Below are 20,475 nucleotides of genomic sequence, written 5' to 3'. Positions count from 1 at the left end.
AGTGAGCGCAGCTCTGGAGTATAATACAGGATAAGTAATGTAATGTATGTACACAGTGACTGCACCAGCAGAATAGTGAGCGCAGCTCTGGAGTATAATACAGGATAAGTAATGTAATGTATGTACACAGTGACTGCAGCAGCAGAATAGTGAGCGCAGCTCTGGAGTATAATACAGGATAAGTAATGTATGTACACAGCGACTGCACCAGCAGAATAGTGAGCGCAGTTCTGGAGTATAATACAGGATAAGTAATGTAATGTATGTACACAGCGACTGCACCAGCAGAATAGTGAGCGCAGCTCTGGAGTATAATACAGGATAAGTAATGTAATGTATGTACACAGTGACTGCACCAGCAGAATAGTGAGCGCGGCTCTGGAGTATAATACAGGATAAGTAATGTAATGTATGTACACAGCGACTGCAGCAGCAGAATAGTGAGCCCAGCTCTGGAGTATAATACAGGATAAGTAATGTAATGTATGTACACAGTGACTGCACCAGCAGAATAGTGAGCGCGGCTCTGGAGTATAATACAGGATAAGTAATGTAATGTATGTACACAGCGACTGCAGCAGCAGAATAGTGAGCCCAGCTCTGGAGTATAATACAGGATAAGTAATGTAATGTATGTACACAGTGACTGCACCAGCAGAATAGTGAGCGCAGCTCTGGAGTGTAATACAGGATAAGTAATGTAATGTATGTACACAGTGACTGTACCAGCAGAATAGTGAGCGCAGCTCTGGAGTATAATACAGGATAAGTAATGTAATGTATGTACACAGTGACTGCACCAGCAGAATAGTGAGCGCAGCTCTGGAGTATAATACAGGATAAATAATGTAATGTATGTACACAGTGACTGCACCAGCAGAATAGTGAGCGCAGCTCTGGAGTATAATACAGGATAAGTAATGTAATGTATGTACACAGCGACTGCACCAGCAGAATAGTGAGCGCAGCTCTGGAGTATAATACAGGATAAATAAAGTAATGTATGTACACAGTGACTGCACCAGCAGAATAGTGAGCGCAGCTCTGGAGTATAATACAGGATAAGTAATGTAATGTATGTACACAGCGAGTGCACCAGCAGAATAGTGAGCGCAGCTCTGGAGTAGAAGGGTAAGTTTACATAGTGAAATATGCCTCCTGTCCGTTTCAGTTTGAGGCACATCATCTTTTTCTATTTGCTGAAAAAATCAGCTATCGAACAATCTTGTCCTGCCAGAACCTCCCATTGATTTGAATCTGAGCAGTAAATTGTACTAATGACTATCAGTTCTTGTATTGTGGATCCTGCCTCATAATCCGCTATGTGATCTTGCCTTAATACAAGATGTATATTGATATCAGTACCTTGGGCCAAGTCCTGTTGGGGGGGGGGGGGGTGTTCTTCCCGAGGCTATAGGATAAGTAATTCTTTAATATGATTCTTAAACTGAGTCTGTGCAGAAAGATCAGTATCAGACTAATGATAACTCCTTGTACGGCGGTTTCTGCACTTTCTCCCCAAATGCCTTTTCTTATTTTGCGTTGCAGCTTCATTATCATATAAACCAATGTTTTATTCTTATGCAAATTATCTGAAAATGGCATTCGGGGCGTGTCCTCTCCTGCTGGGGCTTCACTCTCTGCTCCCGATCACTGGCCTTCTGATGTCTCATCCTCTTTGGTCGCCACCTAACTGATGATCTGTTTGATAACAATTCACGTGGTCTCAGCTGGGATCTATGAGATGGTGACCCAGTATATGTAAGTGGAGCGATGATGGGTTTACAGACTGTTTCTTTGACCTCTAGCACTGTCTTGTATGTTGTCCAACCAATCTGTGACCATGTTGAAAATGAAGAAGAGTCAGGAAAACATTCATGTTGAGGATGGGACTTCTTGTTTTTCCATATCTCTTGAACCTAGAGTTGGCCTAGGCGAGTTCCCCAACCTAAGGTTGAGGCATCAAAGTAGGATAGAAAAATTTGAGGGATCTCCACCTGTAAATCTTGTTCTTCTTTCACCACCATCTCAAGGTGGCAAGTGTTTGAGTGTTACACATGCCTTTACTCCAGACCTACAACCAAGAAGTTCCTCTGCAGTCACCTGATATGGACTTTGCCCATGAACTGCTTCTAAACATGATGATAAAGCCCCAACACTCGATGCCACGAGAACTCCGGGTCAAAGCAAAAACCTATTGTCTGATCATGAGACTCCTCTGCTATGAAACTAAAATGAGCGTCATCTCCGAGTCCAGGATGACCACCAGAGAAGACAGAATACACTTCAAAGAAATTTGGATTTTTCCATTTCGTCAGATGCTACAATGGTGGAGGAAATGTATCAGCTGATCCTCCGAGTGCACCGGAATTGACCAGTCGTCCACATATAGGACAATACGACCTCCTTATAACCCATAACTACTGCCAGGACAATGCTGATCTTTGTGAGCGCTCCGGTAACAGTAAGGGGGTGTTTTTCTTCTCTGTTTTTAGTACAGATCTGTCGGAGGCAGCTGACCGGACTCCAAACAATCCGTTTTTATTGTGGAACATGAATCAGAAGTGATCTTTGGTGATAGAAAGGAAATATCGTCTTGTTCCAACTATCTGCAGACTGAGCTTGGCCTCTGACTTCAGTTTTGTTGATGTCTAGATTGTTCCGCTGTGGACCTTGTCGGCTTTCCACATTGTTGGACGTCTTTTCCATGGAAGGATCTTCTACCCAAACCCCTCTGGGACAGACGCTTCAATTTCCATACTATCCAAAATGATTCTTGGAGGCGACATCTGACCAGAGTTGAATCCGTATTGCTCTAAGTGCTTTCTTAGAGAGCAACAAATGTTTAGAATAATGCCTCCAGCTTTTAGCGGGGTCGAACAATCATCTAATGGGTATGGGGTCCTCCAGACTCTCCCCTGAGAGCAGCTGCTTGGAGAAAAGATCAGGGAGTTGAGTAAATATTAATATTAGAACCATCTTTTTATGCCAAGATCATTTACAACATGTTCCAAATTATTATGCAAATCAGAATTAAGTGTCATAAAGATGTAGGTTTTTTTTGTTTTTCAGTGACAGTCATGGATGATCTTGTGTCTCAGGGCTCTTTGCATCACCGAATTCAGTTTCAATCTCCTGTGATATTTAGTTTGCCCGGTAAGCCCAATTAAGGGAAACTACTTAAGAAGGACGTTCCACATTATTAAGCAGGCCACAGGTTTCAAGCAATTTCAAGCATGCCTTAGACAAGGCATGAAAACATTAGATATTTCACAAAAATGGAAGCGTGGTCATCTTACTGTGAAGAGATTTGTGGCTGATTCAGAGCACAGATGGGTTTGTGCAGATAAAGGCAGAATGAAGAAGGTTTATACCAGGCAAGTTCATCAGATCAAGATCACAGCAGTTAAAATACCATTACCAAGCAGCCAACAGGTATTTGAAGGTGCTGGTGTGAACCTCAAGGTGCAGGATCCTCCTACAGGCTTGCAGTTGTGCATAAACCTTCTATTCTACTACTACTATATAACTGACGTGCAGGAATTTTGCAGGTAATGTAAAACGCTGCGTTTTTGCAAAATAGGCCCCGGCCTTAAAGGGCTCATCGAAATTCAGACCAATATTGACTGTTGTAAGCCGATGGCCGGTCAGGTAATGGAGGGGTTGTAAGCCGATGGCCGATCGGGTAATGGAGGGGGTGTAAGCCGATGGCCGGTCGGGTAATGGAGGGGGTGTAAGCCGATGGCCGGTCGGGTAATGGAGGGGGTGTAAGCCGATGGCCGGTCGGGTAATGGAGGGGGTGTAAGCCGATGGCCGGTCGGGTAATGGAGGGGGTGTAAGCCGATGGCCGGTCGGGTAATGGAGGGGGTGTAAGCCGATGGCCGGTCGGGTAATGGAGGGGGTGTAAGCCGATGGCCGGTCGGGTAATGGAGGGGGTGTAAGCCGATGGCCGGTCGGGTAATGGAGGGGGTGTAAGCCGATGGCCGGTCGGGTAATGGAGGGGGTGTAAGCCGATGGCCGGTCGGGTAATGGAGGGGGTGTAAGCCGATGGCCGGTCGGGTAATGGAGGGGGTGTAAGCCGATGGCCGGTCGGGTAATGGAGGGGGTGTAAGCCGATGGCCGGTCAGGTAATGGGGGGGGGGGGTGTAAGCCGATGGCCGGTCAGGTAATGGAGGGGGTGTAAGCCGATGGCCGGTCAGGTAATGGAGGGGGTGTAAGCCGATGGCCGGTCAGGTAATGGAGGGGGTGTAAGCCGATGGCCGGTCAGGTAATGGAGGGGGTGTAAGCCGATGGCCGGTCAGGTAATGGAGGGGGTGTAAGCCGATGGCTGGTCAGGTAATGGAGGGGGTGTAAGCCGATGGCTGGTCAGGTAATGGAGGGGGTGTAAGCTGATGGCTGGTCAGGTAATGGAGGGGGAGCACATCTCGCCCAGACTACTCAGGTGGTTGAGATGAGAAAACTTCAGGAATGTTTGTTCTCAGCAGACAAGTTTCGTCTGCTGATCATTTTGGTAAATGCTCAGTATTGGGCTGTATTTTTAGGAAAGGTAGGTTGGTAGTGGGACCTGTCCTTCCACCCCCTCCAGTCCACACTTTGGGGATGTTCCGGCAGCTGCAGAGAGTCTCCTCGTCAAGAAGGCTTAAGACGTTGCTCCAGCAGCAGACTGGGGCAGAACTTGGCTGGAGAGCTGACAGAGAGGTCATATTTTTGGAGCTGTGTCCTGACTGATTGTACTGGCTTTTGATTTCTGTTATTCTAGGTGAGGTGACCTATTCTATGTTTAGTTAGTGCCTAGCCGGGCAGGGATTTATTTTTGTATTGTTTCCTTTTGTTGCTGCACTGCCTTTTTGAGTGAAAATAAATCTATCTTTGTTTTGGACTAAAGAATCTGGACTTGTGTGTCTATGCCACCCCACCTGGCAACCCCAGACCCTGACACTGTCCATCACATGACCACAGACTGTACATCACATGACCATGGTCAGAATTGCATCCACTAGAAGTAACAGAATGAATGACAGCAAGCAGAGATCTAGAAAACTGTGAGACATTGATACAGAAAGTCTATTGGTATCACATTTTATTAACATTTGTCTCTCAATATTGGTCTGAAAGTGGACGAGCCGCCCTTTAAGATGATTTTGATTGAAATAGCTTTTGGTTTCAGTAAATGCTGAAGATACAAGAAATGTCCATTTTCAGTTCCATACCCTCTATACGATGTTTCAGAACTCTTGTACAGAAGGATTTGGATCAGGGAATTGGAATTTGTTTGCTGGGTATGGCGATAACACCGGGCTCTCCTGTTCTCTATCCTGCCAGGTATATGATGGCCCCATTACATGCAGTCATTATCCCCAAAACTCTTATAGCTCCTCAGCTTTCCCAGCATCAGATAGAAGTTGAATAGAATTTTTTGCCTTTACTTATTGTTCTTCCTCTTCTTAGGTCTTTTCTCTATATTGAGTGTCTTATCCTGTGTGACCTGGAGGCGAGGAACATGAGGATCCAGGAGCTGCTGACACTTGAGAGTGCCTCTTTAAGAATGGATGGGGAGTGCGGATGGGCAGGGCCGGGACACAGCAGCTATTAATATGTGGTGCCCTTCACTTCTACTCACACTGCACAGGAGTGAGCCTGAGGCTGCAGACCAGGAGTGAGCTCGCCCAAGACGCTGCTGCCGCTGCTGCTGACATGTACCTGGCACAGGTATGGGACCCGGGCACTGCCCATATTACTAGGTCACACTATGCAGAGTACAGACCCCCGCCACGTCCAGGGCAGATGGCAGATGATGCTGCCGGGGATGTACTTGGTGCTGTGCTCCTATAGCTTGTATCTGTACGGTCTGGTCACTATCAGGACACATGTCTGGGCTCAGGTAGCAGCAGAATTCACTATGTGAAGGTGCGGATTAGTGCAGGTCTGGTGGCCGAGCCGCTGGTATCTGGGTTACGGGAAGATAAGACGTTTATCCAGGAGCATGAGCTCTAAAGCTGCCCAGGAATAGAGAGGACGCCAAGTGCCCCTAATCTACTGGGTTAATAAATTCTGTCCTGGAAATGTGCCTGGAAAATACTGAGACTGTATCACACATCCTAGGCTTAGATACAACTCCAAATACTCTATATACAGCCTCGACATCAAACCGTGTGGAGGAGCCTCCGACCCAAAGACTCTAGAAAACAAAGCAAGAAATTGCTTAAGTCATGTCACCTTGTATGATAAAATATACGCCTACGCGTATCGAGACTGACCGCCTCTTAGTTATAGCGTATGACTATGTAGTATCCTATGTATGTATACTTTGTGACTATGTCTGTATACTATGTAAGCACATGTTAGGACTAAGAGACGGTCAGCGTCGAAACGCGTAGGCTTGTTTTATCATTACAAGATGAGGTAGTGCTGATAGGCTTAGATACACGGGCTCTGGAGACTGTATCACACATGAGAAATACAATGTTACAGCACATGCTATCACATAATAGGCTTAGATACACGTCAGTGGCTCTGCTGTGGGAGAGCTTTAGACCTACATCAGTTTCATCCTTGGATCAGCCACATTCAATCCAATTTGTCCGACCTTCTACATTTTTGTCCAGAATAAGTGACGTCCATTTCATATGTAGGATGTAGATTTATAGAGAACACGCCAAAATCCTTGTCAAATCAGCAGACAGTATCATATATGCTGCTTAGATACACCAGTTCAGCAGACTGTATCACACAGGATAGGATTAGATACACCGCTCAGTATACAGTATCACACAGGATAGGATTAGATACACGGCTCAGTATACAGTATCACACAGGGTAGGATTAGATACACAGCTCAGTATACAGTATCACACAGGAGGATTAGATACACAGCTCAGTATACAGTATCACACAGGATAGGATTAGATACACAGCTCAGTATACAGTATCACACAGGAGGATTAGATACACAGCTCAGTATACAGTATCACACAGGATAGGATTAGATACACCGCTCAGTATACAGTATCACACAGGATAGGATTAGATACACAGCTCAGTATACAGTATCACACAGGAGGATTAGATACACAGCTCAGTATACAGTATCACACAGGATAGGATTAGATACACAGCTCAGTATACAGTATCACACAGGATAGGATTAGATACAGCTCAGTATACAGTATCACACAGGATAGGATTAGATACACAGCTCAGTATACGGTATCACACATAATGGGATTAGATGCACAGCTCAGCAGACAGTATCACACAGGATAGGCTTGGATACAGTAGCTGAACAGACAATATCACATATTATATGATTGGCCTAGTTGCAGACGACTGTGTGTATTTTGCAGTCCACAGATAATATTCGATGTTCCGTTCTCGCGTACCGCGTGTCATCAGGGTGTCTTCAGTATCAGCGCTGTATGTCCATACAACTGACAGTCTCCTCAGTGTGTGATCCCAGTTTGCAGAGTTGCAAATATCCACAGCACACAGATGACACACGAAGTGCCGCAAACTCTGAGTAGAGCAGGACCTGCTCCATATTTTGTGGTGCGGGTTCACGGCCCCCACACTAATGTATTTAAAATGAGGTAGTGTGCTTGTGCCCATAGAAATGAATGGGTCAGTGTACTATATGGGAAAAACAGGGACAGCGCACTGATCTCACCCACGGTCATCTGCGAGGGGCTTAACATGGGGATGAGCTTGGGATGAGCTGGAGTTACTGCTGAGTGTTCAGGTGTTGAATGCAGCGACCCTCTGAGCCCGCACCTCCATCTCTGGCCCCCTGGTAGAAATGACCCAAGTCCTATTTGCGCTCCAGTAGGGTCTGCATGATGATGGAAGCGACTCTCTGCACCTTGGAGATGTCCACAGTATAAGGCGTTCACTTTACGTCAAATTTGTACATTTTTGCCCCACTACAGGGAAGGAGGCAGCAAAACAATGCCCCCCCCCCATAATAATCTAACCATGACGTCCTTACAATCCTTCTTGTAGTCCTTGAAATCCTCTCCTCTCATTATTACGGATGCTTCACACTTCATCATTTCTCATTCGCTTCTTCTTCAATTTCCAGGAGGCAAAGGTCAGACGGGGAGGAAGGGGTTAATGGGCCAACCAAACCCTCCACCACCATTATATAGTCACAGTACTGAATAGGGGCACATACTAAGGACAGGAGGTCTGTCAGCAGCAGCTTGCTGATTGTTTCCACACCGTGACAGATGTATCTACATAAATGTATTAGAAAGTTTCCAAAATGTATCACAATACAATCAACTTTTTCCCATATGGCGAATATTATATCACGTAGAAAAAAAAATCAAAATGGCCAAATCGCTGTTTTTTCACGTAGGGCCCCCCAAAAATTGGATTTTTGTTACAGTGTAAAAACTTAGTAAACTTTGTATCACTGTAATTGTATCATCTCGTAGAATAAAAGTAACACGTTGTAATGGCCGCACAGTGAACGCCGTAAAAACTAAAGCCGTAAGAAAATGGCGCCAGTGCAGTGTTTTCTAATTCCACCTTAGTCTGAATGGTTTTCAGCTTCCCTGTACAATATACAGAATATAATATGATACCATTAGGAAGTACAATCTGTCCTGCAAAAAATAAGCCCTCACACGGCTCTGAATGGAACAATGACAAGATTTAGCTACGATGTATCTTATAGATATGTATGGTTGCTGGATGGGATAGGGCTTACTCGGCCTATGTTTGTGCACCCCCGGCTCCACCGCTCTATGGGATTATAATAGGATCAGCCTCAGTAATCTGTATTGTGATGGCGGGTAATTGTATTATGGTGACCCCTTTTATTTACATGGGCGGGAGAGATGTATATGGCGGTGATTTATATGGCGGTACTTTGTGCCGGACTCTGGGACGCTTGGTATAATAGAGATGACACGAGCAATCAGAAGAAAAATCATTGCTGTTGTTCGTGCAGCTGGGCCGGAGCCGCTGACAGATCCCATACATCTCCAGGCTTCCTGGAATCATTGCTAATCACATTCCCTTATTGAGGCGAGGCGTGGTCCGTGCATGGTGCTGCAGTCTGTGCTATGCTTACACTACACTATGCACTATACTATAGCTACACTACACCATGTATTATGGTTACACATCACTATACACAATGGCTACACTATACTATGCTATGCCCTATAGCTACACTACACCATGCACTATGGTTGCACATACTCATGGCTCTCCAGAATGTTGCAGAACTACAACTCTCAGGCTACAGCTATCAGGGCATGCTGGGAGTTATAGTTTTGCAACAGGTTGGGGACCATTGATCTAAAACATGAACCCCGTACCCAAAATAGATAGAAAAATTGAACAGAAATATAATAATATAATCATGTTGCATGCTAGTTTTTTGGTGCAAATAAACCCGGAATTCCGGTGGTTCGGATGCTGGATCGCGGTGATCAGCTGATAGTGGGGGAGTTCTGATGCTGGACTGGCAGTGATCAGCTGATAGCAGGGGGTTCTGATGCTGGATCGCAGTGATCAGCTGATAGCAGGGGGTTCTGATGCTGGATCGCGGTGATCAGCTGATAGCAGGGGGTTCTGATGCTGGACTGGCAGTGATCAGCTGATAGCAGGGGGTTCTGATGCTGGATCGCAGTGATCAGCTGATAGCAGGGGGTTCTGATGCTGGATCGCAGTGATCAGCTGATAGCAGGGGGTTCTGATGCTGGATCGCAGTGATCAGCTGATAGCAGGGGGTTCTGATGCTGGACTGGCAGTGATCAGCTGATAGTGGGGGGTTCTGATGCTGGATCGGCAGTGATCAGCTGATAGCGGGGGGTTCTGATGCTGGATCGGCAGTGATCAGCTGATAGCAGGGGGTTCTGATGCTGGACTGGCAGTGATCAGCTGATAGCAGGGGGTTCTGATGCTGGACTGGCAGTGATCATCTGATAGCAGGGGGTTCTGATGCTGGCCTGGCAGTGATCAGCTGATAGTGGGGGGTTCTGATGCTGGACTGGCAGTGATCAGCTGATAGCAGGGTGTTCTGAAGCTGGATCGGCAGTGATCAGCTGATAGTAGGGGGTTCTGATGCTGGACTGGCAGTGATCAGCTGATAGCAGGGTGTTCTGAAGCTGGATCGGCAGTGATCAGCTGATAGCAGGGTGTTCTGATGCTGGATCGGCAGTGATCAGCTGATAGCAGGAGGTTCTGATGCTGGATCGGCAGTGATCATCTGATAGCAGGGGGTTCTGATGCTGGATCGGCAGTGATCAGCTGATAGCAGGGGGTTCTGATGCTGGACTGGCAGTGATCAGCTGATAGCAGGGGGTTCTGATGCTGGACTGGAAGTGATCAGCTGATAGTGGGGGGTTCTGATGCTGGACTGGCAGTGATCAGCTGATAGCAGGGTGTTCTGAAGCTGGATCGGCAGTGATCAGCTGATAGCAGGGTGTTCTGATGCTGGATCGGCAGTGATCAGCTGATAGCAGGAGGTTCTGATGCTGGATCGGCAGTGATCAGCTGATAGCAGGGGGTTCTGATGCTGGATCGGCAGTGATCAGCTGATAGCCTTGTGTTCTGATGCTCGACCGGCAGTGATCAGCTGATAGTGGGGGGTTCTGATTCTGGATCGGCAGTGATCAGCTGATAGTGGGGGGTTCTGATGCTGGACCGGCAGTGATCAGCTGATAGCAGGGGGTTCTGATGCTGGACTGGAAGTGATCAGCTGATAGTGGGGGGTTCTAAGGCTGGACTGGCAGTGATCAGCTGATAGCAGGGGGTTCTGATGCTGGATCGGCAGTGATCAGCTGATAGCAGGGTGTTCTGAAGCTGGATCGGCAGTGATCAGCTGATAGTAGGGGGTTCTGAGGCTGGACCGGCAGTGATCAGCTGATAGTGGGGGGTTCTGATGCTGGACCGGCAGTGATCAGCTGATAGCAGGGGGTTCTGATGCTGGACTGGAAGTGATCAGCTGATAGTGGGGGGTTCTAAGGCTGGACTGGCAGTGATCAGCTGATAGCAGGGGGTTCTGATGCTGGATCGGCAGTGATCAGCTGATAGCAGGGTGTTCTGAAGCTGGATCGGCAGTGATCAGCTGATAGTAGGGGGTTCTGAGGCTGGACCGGCAGTGATCAGCTGATAGCAGGGGGTTCTGATGCTGGATCGCAGTGATCAGCTGATAGCAGGGGGTTCTGATGCTGGATCGGCAGTGATCAGCTGATAGCAGGGGGTTCTGATGCTGGACTGGCAGTGATCAGCTGATAGCAGGGGGTTCTGATGCTGGATCGGCAGTGATCAGCTGATAGCAGGGGGTTCTGATGCTGGACTGGCGGTGATCAGCTGATAGCAGGGGGTTCTGATGCTGGACTGGCAGTGATCAGCTGATAGCAGGGGGTTCTGAGGCTGGACCGGCAGTGATCAGCTGATAGCAGGGTGTTCTGAAGCTGGATCGGCAGTGATCAGCTGATAGTGGGGGGTTCTGATGTTGGACTGGCAGTGATCAGCTCATTGCAGGGGGTTCTGATGCTGGATCGGCAGTGATCAGCTGATAGCAGGGGGTTCTGATGCTGGACTGGCAGTGATCAGCTGATAGCAGGGTGTTCTGAAGCTGGATCGGCAGTGATCAGCTGATAGCAGGGGGTTCTGATGTTGGACTGGCAGTGATCAGCTGATAGCAGGGGGTTCTGATGCTGGATCGGCAGTGATCAGCTCATTGCAGGGGGTTCTGATGCTGGATCGGCAGTGATCAGCTGATAGCAGGGGGTTCTGATGCTGGATCGGCAGTGATCAGCTCATTGCAGGGGGTTCTGATGCTGGATCGGCAGTGATCAGCTGATAGCAGGAGGTTCTGATGCTGGATCGCAGTGATCAGCTGATAGCAGGGGGTTCTGATGCTGGATCGGCAGTGATCAGCTGATAGCAGGGGGTTCTGATGCTGGATCGGCAGTGATCAGCTCATTGCAGGGGGTTCTGATGCTGGATCGGCAGTGATCAGCTGATAGCAGGAGGTTCTGATGCTGGATCGCAGTGATCAGCTGATAGCAGGGGGTTCTGATGCTGGATCGGCAGTGATCAGCTGATAGCAGGGGGTTCTGATGCTGGATCGCAGTGATCAGCTGATAGCAGGGGGTTCTGATGCTGGATCGGCAGTGATCAGCTGATAGCAGGAGGTTCTGATGCTGGATCGCAGTGATCAGCTGATAGCAGGGGGTTCTGATGCTGGATCGGCAGTGATCAGCTGATAGCAGGAGGTTCTGATGCTGGATCGCAGTGATCAGCTGATAGCAGGGGGTTCTGATGCTGGATCGGCAGTGATCAGCTGATAGCAGGAGGTTCTGATGCTGGATCGCAGTGATCAGCTGATAGCAGGGGGTTCTGATGCTGGATCGGCAGTGATCAGCTGATAGCAGGAGGTTCTGATGCTGGATCGCAGTGATCAGCTGATAGCAGGGGGTTCTGATGCTGGATCGGCAGTGATCAGCTGATAGCAGGGGGTTCTGATGCTGGATCGCAGTGATCAGCTGATAGCAGGGGGTTCTGATGCTGGATCGGCAGTGATCAGCTGATAGCAGGAGGTTCTGATGCTGGATCGCAGTGATCAGCTGATAGCAGGGGGTTCTGATGCTGGATCGGCAGTGATCAGCTGATAGCAGGAGGTTCTGATGCTGGATCGCAGTGATCAGCTGATAGCAGGGGGTTCTGATGCTGGATCGGCAGTGATCAGCTGATAGCAGGAGGTTCTGATGCTGGATCGCAGTGATCAGCTGATAGTGGGGGGTTCTGATGCTGGACCGGCAGTGATCAGCTGATAGCAGGGGGTTCTGAGGCTGGACCGGCAGTGATCAGCTGATAGCAGGGGTTCTGATGCTGGATCACAGTGATCAGCTGATAGTGGGGGTTCCATTGATCAGTATATTGGCTTTCATCTAAAAATGGGGTCACTGTGTTGAGTGAACCCCTTTTATTATTAACAAATGCCCCAAAATACAAGACCTGAAGCTCAGAAATGAGGACGACCCTTTAGATTTTTAGGTAACCTTTGATTTATTACGGGGTGTGTTTCCCTTTAATATTCCTCGTCTGCACAATAAAAAGAAACATTATTGGAAATGAAATAAAATAAAGTTCCGACACTCTGCAAAATCCATTTTCTGCCTCATCCGGCCAAGTCAATCAGCTAATTAATGAGATTCTTCTATATCCGCTGTATGAGGCGAGGGACTCATAACGACTCGCGCAGCAAGCTGTGTACCGGTTGTGGGAGCAATAGAGGTGTGCGATAATCTGCAACGTGCTATTGCACAACTAGGCAGTGACATGACTTAGAATTTAGACTAATATTGGTGTGAAGCCATAACACTGCAGCAGGGGTCAGGATGAAATGTAACACTGTTAGATCTGTTGTGGCTGCAGGATGTGATATGTATATACGGTATGTGATGTCATGTGACCCCTGGCATCGCTTGTGACAATGTTTATAGCCGTATACTACCGTCTGGGTCTGGCAGGCCGCCCTTTACTTTCCTCTGGCAGCGCCTTTATTTTTGATGAAATTATTCTAGAAATCTGCTGTGACTGCAATACTAAATCTCCCTAATGCATCAGCGACAGGCGACCCGCAGACCTCGCTCTTATTTATTCCACTCCTGGATGTAAGGTTCAGTCCTGGATTTGGTTACAAAATAACCAAGCACGTGTCCATAACGCACAATGTGAACAGAGCCATAGAGTTACTAGCCCTAAAATAATATCAAAATAAAGTGCTAAAATAATACCGCCATACTGTACCAAAATAATACCGCCATACTGTGTACTGTGCCAAAATAATACCACCATACTATACCAATTAATACCACCATACTGTGTACTGTGCCAAAATAATACCACCATACTGTGCCAAAATAATACCGCCATACCGTGTACTGTGCCAAAATAATACTACCATACTGTGCCAAAATAATACCGCCATACTGTGCCAAAATAATACCACTATACTGTGTACTATGCCAAAATAATACCGCCATACTGTGCCAAAATAATACCGCCATAGAGTATCCAAATGCTAGTGTTGTATAGTAACCAAATATAGTGCTATATAGTGCACAAACAATACCACTGTAATTAACATATTATACTAAATGCAATCTCATCAGTATATAATATGCAAATAATAGCACCATATAGCACCAAAGTTAAAAGGCGTTAAAGTATATGACAGGAGCTCAGACCGCTGACTGACAGCCCAGACCCCTCCCCATAAATGCCAGGCGTTCAGCCCCTCCATCACTGACGCCCTGCCAGGACACTGCTCAGATATTTTCGGAGTCTCCCTCCCATAGAACAGCCTGTTCCTTCCTCCGGCCGCCGCCGCTCGCGCCTTAATATTATCTGCAATTATTTTTAGCTTTTCATATATGGCGGCGTCTTCCATTATGCAGATGACCCCGGAATAATCCCAAGTATTGATCGCCTGCGTTCGGAGACATGACTGATGGTCGATAGCACTCAGGTCAGATCCTGCAAAGAGCCGTCCACGTCTGCTGCGATACATCTGACGCTGGGTTCACACCTGCGTCTGGGGTCTCCGTTCTATGGTTTCCGTCTTCTGCATGCCAGAAGACGGAAACCATAGACCGGGTCCGGCCGTGAGCGGCGGTGAGCGTTTTATGCTCTCCGCCGCGAAACCGGATTTTTTTATCCGGACACAGAGTACTGCATGTCCGACTCTGTGTCCGGATTATAAAACCCGGTTTCGCGGCGGAGAGCGCAAAACGCTCACTGCCGCGCACGGCCGGACAGCTTTCTCACCCATTCAAATGAAAGACTCCTGCAGGTTTCCGTCTCCTGCCTGTGTTTTAGGCAGGAAACGGAAACCTAAGTACGGAGACCGGGCGCAGATGTGAACGAGCCCTGACTGACGCAACGTCACTGACTACAGCTGCTGTATAACGTACCGAATGTGCGACCTAACCCACCGCCAATACAGCCTGACGTGTCTACGTGTAATGTCTTAGAAATCTGAGAGGCTGTATCACATGGGATAGGATTAGATACACAGCTCAGTATACAGTATCACACAGGGTAGGATTAGATACACAGCTCAGTATACAGTATCACATGGGATAGGATTAGATACACAGCTCAGTATACAGTATCACACAGGATAGGATTAGATACACAGCTCAGTATACAGTATCACACAGGATTGGATACACGGCTCAGTATACAGTATCACACAGGATAGGATTGGATACACAGCTCAGTATACAGTATCACACAGGATAGGATTAGATACACAGCTCAGTATACAGTATCACACAGGATAGGATTAGATACACAGCTCAGTATACAGTATCACACAGGATAGGATTGGATACACGGCTCAGTATACAGTATCACACAGGATAGGATTGGATACACAGCTCAGTATACAGTATCACACAGGATTGGATACACGGCTCAGTATACAGCATCACACAGGATAGGATTGGATACACGGCTCAGTATACAGCATCACACAGGATAGGATTAGATACACAGCTCAGTATACAGTATCACACAGGATAGGATTAGATACACAGCTCAGTATACAGTATCACACAGGATAGGATTAGATACACAGCTCAGTATACAGTATCACACAGGATAGGATTAGATACACGGCTCAGTATACAGTATCACACAGGATAGGATTAGATACACGGCTCAGTATACAGTATCACACAGGATAGGATTGGATACACGGCTCAGTATACAGTATCACACAGGATAGGATTAGATACACAGCTCAGTATACAGTATCACACAGGATAGGATTAGATACACGGCTCAGTATACAGTATCACATAGGATAGGATTAGATACACAGCTCAGTATACAGTATCACATGGGATAGGATTAGATACACAGCTCAGTATACAGTATCACACAGGGTAGGATTAGATACACAGCTCAGTATACAGTATCACACAGGATTGGATACACGGCTCAGTATACAGTATCACACAGGATAGGATTGGATACACGGCTCAGTATACAGCATCACACAGGATAGGATTAGATACACAGCTCAGTATACAGTATCACACAGGATAGGATTAGATACACAGCTCAGTATACAGTATCACACAGGATAGGATTAGATACACAGCTCAGTATACAGTATCACACAGGATAGGATTAGATACACAGCTCAGTATACAGTATCACATAGGATAGGATTGGATACACGGCTCAGTATACAGTATCACACAGGATAGGATTGGATACACAGCTCAGTATACAGTATCACACAGGATTGGATACACGGCTCAGTATACAGCATCACACAGGATAGGATTAGATACACAGCTCAGTATACAGTATCACACAGGATAGGATTAGATACACAGCTCAGTATACAGTATCACACAGGATAGGATTAGATACACAGCTCAGTATACAGTATCACACGGGATAGGATTAAATACACAGCTCAGTATACAGTATCACACAGGATGGGATTAGATACACAGCTCAGTATACAGTATCACACAGGATAGGATTAGATACACGGCTCAGCATACAGTATCACACAGGATAGGATTAGATACACAGCTCAGTATACAGTATCACACAGGATAGGATTAGATACACGGCTCAGTATACAGTATCACACAGGATAGGATTAGATACACGGCTCAGTATACAGTATCACACAGAATAGGATTAGATACACGGCTCAGTATACAGTATCACACAGGATAGGATTGGATACACGGCTCAGTATACAGTATCACACAGGATAGGATTAGATACACGGCTCAGTATACAGTATCACACAGGATAGGATTAGATACACGGCTCAGTATACAGTATCACACAGGATAGGATTAGATACACAGCTCAGTATACAGTATCACACAGGATAGGATTAGATACACAGCTCAGTATACAGTATCACACAGGATAGGATTAGATACACAGCCCAGTATACAGTATCACACAGAATAGGATTAGATACACAGCTCAGTATATAGTATCACACAGGATAGGATTAGATACACAGCCCAGTATACAGTATCACACAGGATAGGATTAGATACACAGCCCAGTATACAGTATCACACAGGATAGGATTAGATACACAGCTCAGTATACACTATCACACAGGATAGGATTAGATACACAGCTCAGTATACAGTATCACACAGGATAGGATTAGATACACAGCTCAGTATACAGTATCACACAGGATAGGATTGGATACACGGCTCAGTATACAGTATCACACAGGATAGGATTAGATACACAGCTCAGTATACAGTATCACACAGGATAGGATTAGATACACAGCTCAGTATACAGTATCACACAGGATAGGATTAGATACACAGCTCAGTATACACTATCACACAGGATAGGATTAGATACACAGCTCAGTATACAGTATCACACAGGATAGGATTAGATACACAGCTCAGTATACAGTATCACACAGGATAGGATTGGATACACGGCTCAGTATACAGTATCACACAGGATAGGATTAGATACACAGCTCAGTATACAGTATCACACAGGATAGGATTAGATACACAGCTCAGTATACAGTATCACACAGGATAGGATTAGATACAGCTCAGTATACAATATCACACAGGATAGGATTAGATACAGCTCAGTATACAATATCACACAGGATAGGATTAGATACACAGCTCAGTATACAGTATCACACAGGACAGGATTAGATACACAGCTCAGTATACAGTATCACACAGGACAGGATTAGATACACAGCTCAGTATATAGTATCACACAGGATAGGATTAGATACACAGCTCAGTATACAGCATCACACAGGATAGGATTAGATACAGCTCAGCAGACTGTATAGCACATAAAAGGCTTAGATACTTTGGCTCTGTATAGTCTTCAGAATGACATTATGTATATTGTGCTGCTGCGTAATCCAGAATCAGGACCCTGGACAATGACCGCAGTCCTATACTGGGGCTCTATGTTCTGTTGTAATACACACTTTGGGTGCTGAATATGAGGTTCTGCAGCAGCTGAGATGTGTATGATGAGCAGTTCGGGTTTTCTCTGCTCCATCTGTATATTATAATATTCTGCTGGGACTCTATACTATATAACAAACTGCAGCTGCTGAAGAACCTCTTTCTTTTTATTAAAGAGCAGGATCACTAGCTGCCGGTCGGTCAGTGGTTAGTACAGGAGAAGGAGCTTTCTGCAAAAGGGATCAATGACAGATTGTTCCTGCAGGGAGAGATAAGCAGTGCTTGGGTGACGCCGCTTATCTCTGACAGGAGAATGTGATGGTTATAGAAGTATAATGTACAGACATGTGGGATTACCCCGGGTTATATATAATCCTGCCCTACATTAGGTGAAGTATTTGCAGGTAGTCGGTGACTCTGGCGGAGACGTTGTTGTGTTTCCTCGTCTTGTGAGGGTGAAATCGGAGCCGTCTTTCCACTGGACCTACTGTGTTACTGTGTAACCTTGTAAGTGTGCAGGCTGTCCGTCACTCCTGCAGTCGGGGTATTCCCTGCGCTGCCGCTGTACAGCTCGCTGCCGGATGGGAGTTTTCCTCGCTGATCCTGTTGCTCCTTCTCCCGTTTCCCAGGATGATGCGCTCCGTCAGGACCCATCCTAATTAAATGGTAGACAAAGGCGGACGCCATGCAGAAAGCTCATTAAAACCGCAGCTTATTGGCCCGTGGGATACATGATCCAGACGGAGTCCTGAAACCTGGGAGGAAACCAGCGCCGTCTATCAGGTCAGTGTGTACAGCGGACAAAGTCACCCCAGACACTGCCGAACTGTGGTTTCTAAGAGTGCGGAGCCATATAAGGGCCATATAAGAGCCATATAAGTCATATCAGAGCCATATACGTCATATCAGAGCCATATAAAGCTGTATAAGAGCCATATAAGAGCTATATAAGCCACATAAGAACCATATAAGATTGATATCAGTCACATATTGATGGAGAGAGGTGACATAAAGTTGTAGTCAGAGGGGTAGGGACGTGTCTGGACTGAACTGGCTGATAACAGAGAATACATTATATTCTTCAGGCTAAAGTAGTCATAGACATAAGTGTGACTAGTAATGGTGCGACCTGTAGGGATCAGTCATGTATATAAGATTTAGCAGAGTTATCCCGAACTTCTACAATTGGTTAAACTGCTGCAGCACCAGTAGCGGATCGGGGTAAGGGGAGAAGGGTTAAGGGGGTGCCTGTACCCACTGTTATGTATTTAGATACAGATTCAAGGCAGTGAAGTGGACATTTACAGTCACTACACATGCGGATACCCTATCTACCACGATATATATGGGGGCACTCTACCACAATATATGGGGATATTCTTGCTACCACAATATATGGGGATATTCTTGCTACCACAATATATGGGGGCACTCTTACTGTCACTATACAGTCAGGCACTCTTGGTTGCTGTCACTATACACAGGTAGAGAGCCATTCCTTACCCTCGGCATTGGCACATATTGTATAACCTTTATGACTTTATCATTGGGTTCCAGATGCCGCAGAGCTGAGGACACCCCGGGTACACGATGTCCTTTCCGTGCTGCACCCGTGAGTATCAGGATAACATACGGTGCGACCATGTCGGTGGTCTTCCCTTTGCTCACGTTGCTGTGTTCGCAGGTTTGCAGCTGGATGAGAACTTGCAGCTTATGCAGGCCGGATCCGTCATGAGGAAAGTGAAGTCTCGAAACTGGAAAAAACAAAGATACTTCAAGCTCCAGGAGGATTGTATGACCATCTGGTACAAGTCCAAGAAGACGGGCAACACCAAATCTACCTGTGAGTGCGGCGCAGTCTCCCATAGTGTGTCTATAAGCGATACATTGTATCCAAATGTTTATTCCAACATGTTTTATATAATGATACATTAAAGAAACTTTCCCTCTCTGCCCTGATCCAACCACATTCATAGATAGGCACAGAACGGGCAGTGTGGCCCATCCTTGGCACACAATAGGACCCTACCCCAAATCGGTGCCACATTATCACCCAGCTACTCCAGAAATAAGTTCAGAAATCCCTTTATACGTTTATGTTTCAATTTTTCTCATTTTTCAAGATCTCCACTTGCTGTCAGTGAATGGAAACCTCCTTACTTATATCTCGTGACAGATCCTGTATACACCTAATATAGCTCGCTGCTGAGGGTTTGCTTAAATGAAATCCAATCTAGACAATCCTCCGGCCCCGTTCACATGTGGGTCGTGACCTCCACCAAATCCATCGAAAATCAGCAGAGACAAGCGCTAAACAGAGGACATTTCTCTCATTATAGTCTGTGGGGTCCGCGGGGTCCACATGTAACCACTGTCTTAGCAGAGGGGCTCTCCATCATTTGGGTCCCCTGGCGCAGGTGTCAGCCTCTGTGAGCTAAACACTCAGGGCTACAAACTGACACATTGTCACAAAGCTCCAGCACAGGAGAAG

The 20,475-nt window shown here is 46.5% G+C and overlaps 1 protein-coding gene across 2 annotated transcripts in view; it reads left to right on the top strand.

The window, feature by feature from the left end:
* Positions 1 to 5,625: 5,625 nt before the first annotated feature.
* Positions 5,626 to 20,475, top strand: part of PLCD4 (phospholipase C delta 4) — a 42,043-nt gene continuing 27,193 nt past the window's right edge. The window contains exons 1-4 of one of the 2 annotated variants that reach the window (XM_075284609.1): positions 5,626 to 5,709; positions 18,614 to 18,767; positions 19,542 to 19,596; positions 19,669 to 19,827. In XM_075284609.1, coding sequence (XP_075140710.1) covers positions 19,575 to 19,596; positions 19,669 to 19,827 — 181 coding nt within the window. In that variant the 5' untranslated portion in view covers positions 5,626 to 5,709; positions 18,614 to 18,767; positions 19,542 to 19,574. Of the gene's footprint in view, positions 5,710 to 18,390; positions 18,492 to 18,613; positions 18,768 to 19,541; positions 19,597 to 19,668; positions 19,828 to 20,475 lie in introns of those variants that run through there. The other variant, XM_075284610.1, reaches the window with a different exon arrangement.

This window comes from Leptodactylus fuscus, chromosome 8 (assembly GCF_031893055.1).
Source record: "Leptodactylus fuscus isolate aLepFus1 chromosome 8, aLepFus1.hap2, whole genome shotgun sequence".
Lineage (NCBI taxonomy): Eukaryota > Metazoa > Chordata > Amphibia > Anura > Leptodactylidae > Leptodactylus > Leptodactylus fuscus.
This window is presented reverse-complemented; position numbering and strand designations above follow the sequence as displayed.